General features: G+C 47.0%; 2 protein-coding genes across 2 annotated transcripts; one reads left to right on the top strand and one right to left on the bottom strand.

The window, feature by feature from the left end:
• Window positions 1-590: 590 nt before the first annotated feature.
• LOC119361626 (disease resistance protein Pik-2-like) lies at window positions 591-5,414 on the top strand. The gene is made up of 4 exons (XM_037626754.1): window positions 591-787; window positions 1,457-2,270; window positions 2,804-4,918; window positions 5,026-5,414. Exons 2-3 carry the CDS (start codon window positions 1,474-1,476, stop codon window positions 4,902-4,904), a joined length of 2,898 nt encoding a protein of 965 aa, XP_037482651.1. The 5' UTR covers window positions 591-787; window positions 1,457-1,473; the 3' UTR covers window positions 4,905-4,918; window positions 5,026-5,414.
• A 282-nt stretch (window positions 5,415-5,696) lies between these two features.
• On the bottom strand, window positions 5,697-9,690 carry LOC119361625 (disease resistance protein Pik-2-like). The gene is made up of 2 exons (XM_037626753.1): window positions 8,521-9,690; window positions 5,697-7,866 (listed from the first exon to the last, which is right to left on the bottom strand). Exons 1-2 carry the CDS (start codon window positions 9,507-9,509, stop codon window positions 5,898-5,900), a joined length of 2,958 nt encoding a protein of 985 aa, XP_037482650.1. The 5' UTR covers window positions 9,510-9,690; the 3' UTR covers window positions 5,697-5,897.
• Between the last annotated feature and the right edge of the window lie 1,125 nt (window positions 9,691-10,815).

The following is a 10,815-nucleotide window of genomic DNA, read 5'->3' as shown; positions in this document are numbered from 1 at the left end:
GAATTCGATTTTTTTTTCTTTACATGAATCAGGTGGGACAGATTATTTCCTAGACCAGAAATTTTCTTTTCCGGTCGTAGGAGCAGTCGGCCGCTCCCTAGACCTGTCTTTTTATAATGACAGTCTTTAAAGTTTCTTTTAGATAATGACAGTCTTTTAAGTAGAGGGTGGGCTTGGTGAACCAACCTGTGGTTGGATGGTTAAAGGGACTGTGGTATCCCAGCCCATGAGGGTTCAAGTCCTGGTGCTCGCATTTATTTTTGAATTTATTTCAGGATTTCTGGCGATGCGCATTTAGTGGGAGGAGACGTTTCCGTCGACGACGAGGTGCCTACGGTGACTTTGTAAATTTCAAGATGATATGCCGGCTCAGTTTTTCAGAGGTGCTCATAGGGGTAGGATGTGCGTTTGTGCGTTCATAAGGATCAGTGTATGCGCGTGTGTATGAGCGCTTGTGTCTGTACTGTGTTAAAAAAAAATAGAGAGTGGGCTTTTCACTCCCGGAATATGTGGGCCGCGTGTTATCCCGGGAAGGGGATAAGGTCAACTCCACTCAAAAAAAAAAAAATCTTCAACTGAACAGTCACAGCACCACTCTAGATCTCGCCGTGGCCGCCACCGCTCTAGATCTCCCGCTCGCCTTAGACGCCGGCATCGTCTTTATCCCGCTCTTCTCGGTCGGAGGCGGCGTCTTCGTCGCGCTCTCTCACGGAAAAGCTACAGTCCGGCGTCGCGGCGTATTTCTCCACGAGATCTACTGTCCGGCAGTCCCCACCAGCCACCACTGGTAACTAATCCGGTTCCCTAATCTCCTTTCCATGGATTCTTTATCAACGTTAATCTTTAACAGTTGGAACTTGCAGTAGGTTTAAGTAGATAGTGCTGGACCACCACTCTCAAATTTTGCCAATACAGTGTAGTTCAGTACCCGGTGCAGCTGTCTTCTATTGTTGCTCAAGTAGCTAGTCAGTAGCATTGATTTATTGTACCGTGGAGAAAAATGGCTGATACTTTCCAACTTCAATGGTTGCTATATATAGTACACCCTCTGTTGAACTGCAAAAACGTCTTATGATTACGAACATAGGTACTCCCTCCGGTCCGTATTAGTTGTTGCTGAAATGGATGTACCTAGACGTATTTCAGTGCCGTCTGATCGACAATTAATATGGATCTGAAGGAGTAGCAGTTTCCAAGGGTGCTGTTTTTCTGTATCTATGTAATATGTCTGTCAATGTACTCCCTCCGTTCGGAATTACTCGTCCAAGAAATGAATGTATCTAGATGTATTTTAGTTGTAGATACATCCATTTTTGTGACAAGTAATTCCGAACGGAGGGAGTAGTTGTCAAATGTTGTAGATATGGCAATCATTTTTCATGCCCACCAGTTGTGTGCACTATTTTATACTATAAGCTGACTGACGCCAGTCACTCGCTTTTTTTTTGACGGACAGGGAGTGACCAATCGAGCATGGATGTTGAGATGGGGGCCATGGGCTCCCTCTTCCCTGAGCTGTTGGAGCTCCTCCTCATGGATGAGTATAAGCTGCTGAAGTACGAAAAGAAAGACCTCGAGCATCTCTCAAGACAGCTGAAGAGCATGCAGTTTGTCCTCTGCAAGTTGGCGGAGTTGCCGCGGGAACAGCTTGACAACCAGGTCTTGCTCTGGGCAGACAATGCCAGGGAGCTGTCATATGTCATCGAAAAAGATGTCGACGACATTCTGGTCCTTATGGAAGAAGGCAAAGAGTTCACCAAGAAGATGGCCAACCTGTTCACAAAGGGCAAGGCTCGTTATCAGATTGCTCACACGATCAGAGACATTGAGCAACGGGTACTGAATATGCCCAAGAGGTGTAATAGAAGCAGCAAGGTTGATAATGTTGCACCTGATATACTGGCCCTGCCCATAAGAGCTCTTGACACAGAGGAGGGAGAGGTCTATGCAGACGAGGGAGAGATCGTCGGCGTTGAGCATGCAAGGGACGAGCTTGTGCAGATTCTATACAATGGGGACAGTCAACTCCAGATACTCTCAATTGTTGGATTCGGGGGATTGGGTAAGACTATCCTTGCCAAAGCAGTGTATGATAAGCTTAAGATGCAGTTTGGTTGCAGAGCTTTCGTCCCTGTATCTCGGAATCCTAACATGAAGAAAGTATTCATGCACATTCTCTATGATCTTGGCAAGCAAAGCTATTTGGATAACAGAGCAAAGGATGAAAATCAGCTCCTTAATGAAATTAAAATTTTCCTTCGGACCAAGAGGTACGCCACTTGGATGTTTTTTTCAACTGCAAAACTTGTTATCCCCTGAGTAACTACATCAAAGTCCTCGACGGAAGTAACTCATTGAGTGACTTTAGTCTTTGAAGTGATGCAGTTTGTGTGTTTATTCATCATGCAAAGTACCTTAGTTATGTTAACTCTTCCAAATCTTCTCATTAAAAAAAACTTTCTAATCTTGATTATTACTGTTGTGAAGCCTTCCTCTATTGTTGCCTTTTGTTGGCAAACTTCGTGATACACTTTAGCATAACTGATGATTTATGAAAGGCAGTAGGTTGTGGTATTGTCATCATGTTCAGGTTTCTCATCACAATCTCATTGCAGGGCTACCTTACATGCACTGTTTTGCCCATTTGGTGATTTGGCTTTATTTGATCACTTTTGTGATGGCTAGTTTCATCCGACTATGAGCAAATATATCCTTAATACCTTGTATACTTAATTCTTACTAATACTATTTATTGTTCTTTTGGCCTCACAGTGTTCTTGATTTTGTTGGCAATTTTTGGTAGGTACCTCATCGTAATTGATGATTTATGGGAAGCAAATATTTGGGATATCATCTTGTTGAGTTTACCGAGTAATGATTGCGGTAGCCGAGTAATTACTACAACTCGTGTTAATAAGATAGCTGAAAAATGTTGCTTAAAGAGCAAAGACTTGATATACAAAATTATGCCTCTTGGATACCAAAATTCCAAAAGATTGTTTATAAAGAGTTGTTTTAACTCAGAGAACAGTTGCCATGATGCATTTACTGAATTTGATGAGATCTTGGAAATCTGCGGCGGTATGCCTTCAGCAATAATAACCATTGCTTCAGCAATTTTTTCATTTTCTGCTAAAAAAATAAAGGAGACATGCGAAGAGATGATGAAGTCTCTACATTTTCCGCGCGGGGATTTACAGTGCATGGAAGCATTGACAAGGAGTCTGTCATATAGCTACTTCGACCTTCCCAACACTCTGAGGGCTTGCTTGCTGTACTTAGCTGCATCTACGAGGAACCAAATAATTCAGAGGGATAATTTGGTTAGGAAATGGATTGCTGAAGGACTTATCCCTGAAGATAATGACTCTAGTCGTGAGGAAGTGGCAAGGCGATACTTTGATGAGCTCATCAACCGGAATGTAATTCAGCCGGTGAAATATGCTAACTTTCTAGGAAAAGAGACCTATGAAGTTACCTTTATGATGCTCTATGTTCTTAGACTGATATCACAAGAAGAAAACTTTGCTAAAATTCTGTCCGAGTCTGAGCCACATATGAAAGTGATGCCCATCCATTTGTTTATACAATGTTCTGATTCAAAACTTCTGACTATCACAGAAAGCATGAATCTGACCAATCTTCGTTCTGTGACTATGCTTGGTCCTGCTAATCCGGTTTCATTCAAGCAGTTGAAGTATGTACGAGTGTTGGATCTAGATGGCTGCAAGGATTTAGTCAAGTCTGATATGGATGATATATGCCTAATGATCAAACTGAAGTACCTGAGTCTCAAGCGGACGCAAGTCACTGAAATCCCTCCAGAAATCTCGAATCTGCAACGTCTGGAAACTCTGGATGTAAGCTGGACACAGATCAGCAATTTACCTCCACAAATCAGTAAACTGCAAAATCTGGGGACTCTGGATGTAAGCCGGACACAAGTGGAAGAGCTTCCCAAGGAAGTTCTTCAGCTTCCTAAACTAAAACATCTGCATTTTGGTAAGAGTGGTTGCTTCGGAGTAAAGTTTCCTGTAGGAATCGACCAGTTGGAGTCAGTGCAGGTGATGGGCATTGTTGACTCCAGAGCATGCTCGGCAAGTGCTATCAAGGATATTAGCGAGCTGCCAGAATTATTGGAGCTTGAGGTTGTCCTGTATGATGGAGCTGATGACATGACACGGAATGATAATCTACTGGTTTCTGTAGGCAAGTGCAGCAAGCTTAAATCTCTGACAATTTATGGTGATTCCAATCCGAGCAACGAACTTGCTTCTGAATCCGCCGACTTTCCCCAACTTGACGAGCTAAAGGTGGAAGGACGATTTGTGAAAGTTCCAGGGTGGATTAGACAGCTCAGAACACTTACTCTTCTTGTTATCAGGGTCTGCAAACTAGAGGCGAATGATCTGAAGATAATCGGAAGCCTGCCGTGCCTGAGTGTTCTTACACTAGCACTGGTTGCCCTCCCAAGAAAGCAAGTAACAATCATCAGCAGTGCAGGTTTTGCGAAGCTTGAGGTCTTCTGTTTTGACTGCCCTGTGCCATGGGTAAGCTTTCAGGAGAAGGCTATGCCAAATCTGAAACAGCTCCAGTTGAAGCTCTATAGTGGGCTAGCAGATAAACTTCCATCAGGTATCATGTTCCTTGAGCGCCTCAGCGCGGTGAGGCTCCTGTGCTCTTCACAGCATGTAGCCAGTGACTGTGTCTTTGAGACAGTTGACGTTCTGAGGGAAGACGCTGCCAGCCATGCTAATCTGATCGAGCTTTCTATCAATGGCGACCGAGAGATTTTCCTGCCCAACAGAAGTACTGACAGAAGGGATGCTGGAGCAGTATCTGATGCAAGTGCTGGCGCAGTGATAACCGAAGCTGAAATCGTACAAGTCGATGACTCGGAGTGACCACATTCTCATGGGTAAGGCTAGTTTGTTCATGTTCAGAATTTCCAATTAGTCATCATGTTGAGTGTATCCATTTATCCTTACTGATATAGTTTTCGCCTCCCATTTCTTATGTTGGCAGGTATGTCGATGGATGTTTGGTTCACATCATATGCACCCCACCAGAAAACGGAGATCGAGAAGCAAACCTGTGAGATGATGAACTAGTTTCCTCGCAGGATGAGCCCCTTCACGTCTGATCACCGTGGCAACTGTCCTCTCATTCTTAGGACGGACGTGGAGCTTTGCTCTTAGCAAATTCACCATGTATTGTATTTCGAACTAGTATCCCGGACGTTGTCTATACATTTCCATTTTAAAATCAGTAATGATCAGGCTGGTTTACAAGATGCCTATTCGCTTATGTTTATGAACCTATCAAGGATGAGCTATATTTTGTAACGAGACAATGTCTCTAATAAAACATGTATTAAATTTTCTATCAATTGATAAATGATATTTCTTGATCCAGTCCGTCACTCTTCACATGATGATTTTGCCTCTGCACCAAATTAATTTTTAATTTCTGTCTGTGCATTTCTCACAACAATCTCTGTGCCTAACATATCAATGTCTTTAACCTTCAAAAGGTCTTTCCAGCATGGACACTCTTATTCTCTTCTTCTGACAACAATAAGGCTAAGAGAAGAATGCCTCCTCAAGCATCAATTTCTTACAACAAGCATCATAACTGAGCACTGTCACTGGCTGAACTCAAATGAAACTGAAGGACTATAGAATTACAAATAAATATCAAGGAAAATAATGTCTTCATCCTGCGCGCAGACTACAATAATAATTGATAGACGAGTACATGGCGGATCAGAACAGAAAACCCTCGAAGGAAACTCAACAGGTGACACACGAATACACGATGTATAGCCAAAGGCGAACAAGCCTACCATCTAACCGACTTGATGTGCCTATGTTTAACTGGGGGGCAGGGGTTCATTCTCACCCATAATACTGATCAACAATTATTTTTGGACACTTGTTACCTTCCCTGGCTGCAGTTGCCATGTCTTCTACTAATGACTTGGTAAACTCGCCTGCTTCCTTGTGCACCCTGAGATGCACCTCTTTGAGCTTTTTAAGGTTTTCTAAGCCATACAGTCCCTCCAACATGCTAAACCGCAGCTCAAGCCTTTCGAGCTTTGGCAAAGCATTCCCTCGAAAGCTTAGCAGCGGCACTGAAGGAGCCAGGATGCGAAGTAGCTCGAGGTTCTCAAATCCACCGGCTGGAACTATGATCTCTCCATCAGAGTGCTCTTTGTTTTTCTCGATGATGGCTGTTATTTCCTGATCTTGCTTTGATGCAGTAATTGAAAATGTGAGCGAGAACAATGTCTTGAGCTTGCTCAACTGGGCTAAAACAGCGGAAGTGAGCATGGTCACCGAGAGGGTCAGCTTCGTGAGGGCATCCAGCTCTGTGATCCATGCTGGGAGCTCAACTAGCTTGCCAGACAGCTCAAGAGCATTGAGAAACTTTGGAGGGGAAGAGAGAGCACCTAGTGATTTCAGAAACTCACACGACTCATCATCGATCACCAAGGTGTGCAGAGAATAGCCACCAAGGTACTCGATCGAGGAGCTCAGTTCTCCGAAAAGCTTACCACCCTTCTTGATTTTGAGCCTGTAAATGGTGAGCTTCCTCAAATCAGTTAGATGATGAAAGTCTGCCACTGTAGCTGGTCCCTCAACGATCTCAATACCTGACAGTATGCGCAGGTTTTTCATTGTTCCCTTCTTCAGATCTTCAGGAAGCTTCAGTGCCTTCCGTGTTCTTTTGTTCCCACCAAGTATGTTCTCCACTCGTTCAAGCTGGCAGATGGTGTTCGGCAGCTCTGTCACATTGGTCTCTCTTATATCAAGAGTCTCCAGATACTGGAGCTTTCCAATTTTCTTGGGAATCTTGTCTATGTCTGTCCGTCGGAGGCTTAGATACTTGAGTAGAAGCATCTTGCATATCTCCTTGGCATGATGTTGTTTGAAATCCTTGCAACCATTGAGGTCTAGTACTTGCACAATTCCAAACTTCAATGAATTAGAAGGAAGTTCAGCCAAGCTCCCAAACATGGTCAGAGATCGGACATGAGATAAATTCATGCTCTCCATTGTTTTCTTGTGCTTCAAGTCACCGCCTTGGAGAGACAGCCTGCGGACTTTGTTGCTAGGTGGCGCCATGAACCAGTGGCCGCCGACCACGGTGACGAAGTTTTCCTCACTTGCCTTGGATACGATGTACTCAAGAACCATGTCGTGCACCTGGTAGCTCTTCACCTTGCCGTTGCTGCTGTGGTCCACAGCCCGTATAATTTTTCTCCTTACGAGATAATTGAAGTATGCATCCGCAACATCTTCCGTACTCAGCCCATCCTTCTCACTGACAAATCCCTCTGCTAGCCATCGCCTCGTCAGCCGCTTCCTGCTGACCCTGCGACCCTTTGGAAATATGCATAGATACAAGGAGCAAGTCCTGATCTCACCAGGCATATCATTGTAGCAGTGATAGAGTATCCTTGTGACTCCGTCCTGGCCAAGAGCTTTCCCGGAGTCTGGTACCAGTGCATTGCAAAGTTCACTCCACTTAGTTGCCAGTTTGTCTGCGTTGCAGGTGGCATGCCCAGCCATGGTAACTATGGCCAATGGCAGACCCCCACACATTTGCCAGAGTATTTCTGGAATTTTGTTCTTGGCTTCTTTGCTAATTTCGGATTCAGTCATGAATAAATCTTTAGACTTGTCCTTGTTAAGTACGACCACTTTATGAATGTGATCTCCGTTATCTCTTCTGCACAGACTTGCAACAGCTTGAAACCGCGTGGTAACTATTACTCTACTGCCTTTCTTACTTTTAGGCAATGAAAACTTTATCTTCTCCCACATAGATGTAGACCACACATCATCAACTAAGAGCAAGTAACTGCAATGAGAATGAAAAATAAATATCAAATAAGCTCTTTACAGTGCAGAGGTAAAAATAACATGGGGTTTAAATGGGGTGGATGTTAGCTTTTTTTTCGAGAGTACGCCAAAGGTGTACCATATTTTTATAGAAGATAGAAAATATTAACAAGTCTACCACAAATGTGAACATTCAGGTAGACATGAGACCCACTCGTTACACCAACATGTAAAGAAAAGCCTCCGCCAACTTCTCAAAATCATTGCAAACCACCAACACCAACACCTGCTTGCCTTTACTCGGCAACCTCGTTCAACAGCAAGGAAAATGACTACACAATAATTCAGTTATGACAAAAAGTGAAGTATTAAACCGGCATATCCTTCTTATTTTTAACATGTATAAAGCTTCTTGCAATCTTGATTAAATGTCCAACACCATGTGGTTATGGTCAAATAACAATTGATTATTTCCTTTTAAACCATTCATTCCTTCCTTTTAATAAGATGTATGATTTGCATAGGGACAATCCTTAATTATTCACAATGGTTATGTTCCTACATAGTAGTACTATGCAGCTCTACAATTTAGTGATGAACTAATTAACCAACACACAAACTCAACATGAAAATCTCTCTCAAAAGAAAAACTCAACATGAATATATGTTGTACCTTTTTCCATCCAAGTACTCCTCCAACTGCTGCTTGAGATTTCGTGTTGTCTGGGAGGTGCTACCACCTCGCTGCTCTCTGCACTTGGGCATGATACTAGCACATACTGTTCCAATGGCAGCCATGAGGCGTTTCTTCCCAGAGGGGCCGCCGCCGCAGCTGCCTTGCTGTTCGCTATCATCTTTGGACTGAGGCCTAACTTGACTGAGTATGGTCTGCAATATTGCATCAATGTCAGAACTCTGTGACACGGTGACCATGGCCCGGCGGTCAAATTGATCGCCGTATTCCTGGTACAAGGCCATAGCGATGGTCGTCTTGCCGACCCCTCCGAAGCCAACGATGGACAACACAGCATGGGCTTGCTTCGGAGCCTCCGCCTGGGAGGATGCAGGATCTGAGGAGGCAGGCTGTTGCAATGTCAGCCACTTGCCGAGCTCCTTCATCTCCTCTTCCACCCCGACGGGCTTCTTGGTGCCGACGAGCGCAAGGGGGGTGTGCTGGTACTCGGCGACATCGAATCCGCCGACGGGAGGTGCGCCCTCCAAGGTCTTGGGGTTCTCGACGCCGTATCTGGTCCGGCGCTCCCCGATCTGCTGCGCGCGCACCTTGAGCTCGGCGATGGAGGAGGCGATGGTGCGGCGAGGCCGCCAGGTCCAGATCTCGTAGACCGGGGAGACGATGAAGGCGCAGCAGACGTCGCCGCCGGCGGCGGGGTCGTGCGGGAGGCGGTGCGCGAAGTCGTCGACGCAGTCCTCGATGTCGTAGGTGACATCGCGGATCTGCTTCATCCAGTCCTTCATCCGGCTGTCGTGGCCCCGGGGGGCGAGGTCGACGAGGAAGGCCTGCATGCTGGCCATCTCGTCGTTGATGTACTGGATGTCGCCGCGGACGCCGCGGATGAGCGCGTACTCGTGCGCCAGCAGCCCGCCCAGCTTGCTCAGCAGCGACTTCATCGTCGCCTCCGACGCGCCCACCACCATCTCCATGGCTGCTACCTCCGCCGACGGCTCTGGCGGGGCTGCTGCTGCTGCTGCGGTGGATTTTGGTAGAATGGACTGAGACAAGAGATGGATGAGCTTAGATCTGACCTTGGGAGCTTCCCTCTCGATCGGCGGAGGCGGCCGGTCAGAGAGCACCTCGAAGTCCAAAAACAAATCCTGTCACTTGTCAGGAGGGTTCGTTTTGGTCGTACTATCACCAAGCGCCAAGTTATTTTTCTACTCCACTGCCGGCTGAAATCACTATTCTGACCTTTTAAGCAACGATTAGAAAGATTTAACCTGGTTTACATTTTATTTTTGTTTTGGAAGCTGACATTTTTGTTACAGCCATCACCCTTGCTGGTAGGGTTTCACATCTTGCCGCTGCAGTCAATGACGGTGAGGAGCTCGTCAACGTGAACGCACCGTCTTAGAGCATCTCTACTTGTTCGGGCCCCCAGCGCATAGGCATGCGCTCTTTCGAGCGCTCGCCCGATGATTTTTAGGCCCTAGTGGCGGTCTAGGTCCCAGCCACGCCCCAGGTGCCGCTCCCAAGGCGTCGCAAATTCAAACTTGGTCCATTCCCGCTTCAAAAAATGCCATGAGTCCCGCGATCAACTTGCTATAGTTCGGCGATCAAATGAAAAGTTACGCGTGCAAAAAGAAAGGACACGTAGGCAATGCATCAAACGGCGGTGTGTCGGTCTCCGGCGTCGGCGTGCGCGGGCTGGGAAGCGTCGGAGCAGCTTCTGTGCTGCTGGGCGTCGTTGAGGCATCATCGCTCGGGCTTGGCGGCGGCGTTGGCGCGGCGTGGGAGTTGGCGGCGCCGTCGCCGTCATCTGGTTCAGGATGAGGCCGCGCTCCATCAGGTACCACACCTTGAGCTGCTCGTCGTCACTCCAGAGCATGTCCGTCCCACCCAAAGGCTATCGTTGCTATGATCCGGTTTCACACCGAGTTTTCACTTCACGGCACGTTTACTTTGACGAGAGGTCTTTTCCCTTTTACCAGGTACCGTCGCCGGTCGACTCGCGTCACTCGCGCCTCCCGGCGCCCCTCGAGGAGGTCGCTCACTTGCGCTCGGGCCGCCTCCTGGCTTCGGGCCCCCTGCCGCGCGTGGCCCTCCCCCTGGTTTCGGCGCTCCCGCAGCACCTGGGCCCCCGTCCGTGTCCGTGGCGTCGGACCCGGCCCGTCACCCGTCGCCCCAGGCTCTCCCGCCGGCTCGACTGCCTCCTCGCCGGCGGCCACGGCACCCCCGACTCCCGTCGAGTCCGTAGCCCGGTCAGCGAGCGCATCTCATGCGCCCGATTAT

Source organism: Triticum dicoccoides, chromosome 2B, assembly GCF_002162155.2.
Source record: "Triticum dicoccoides isolate Atlit2015 ecotype Zavitan chromosome 2B, WEW_v2.0, whole genome shotgun sequence".
Lineage (NCBI taxonomy): Eukaryota > Viridiplantae > Streptophyta > Magnoliopsida > Poales > Poaceae > Triticum > Triticum dicoccoides.
This window is presented reverse-complemented; position numbering and strand designations above follow the sequence as displayed.

What these genes read in the sequence shown, in the direction of transcription:
- LOC119361626 (XM_037626754.1), top strand. Translation starts at nt 1,474, where the DNA reads ATGGATGTTGAGATGGGGGCCATGGGCTCCCTCTTCCCTGAGCTGTTG. An exon ending in ATTTTCCTTCGGACCAAGAG is followed by an intron (nt 2,271 to 2,803) that starts GTACGCCACTTG and finishes AATTTTTGGTAG; the next exon opens with GTACCTCATCGTAATTGATG.
- LOC119361625 (XM_037626753.1), bottom strand. Translation starts at nt 9,509, where the DNA reads ATGGAGATGGTGGTGGGCGCGTCGGAGGCGACGATGAAGTCGCTGCTG. An exon ending in GAGTACTTGGATGGAAAAAG is followed by an intron (nt 7,867 to 8,520) that starts GTACAACATATA and finishes TTCTCATTGCAG; the next exon opens with TTACTTGCTCTTAGTTGATG.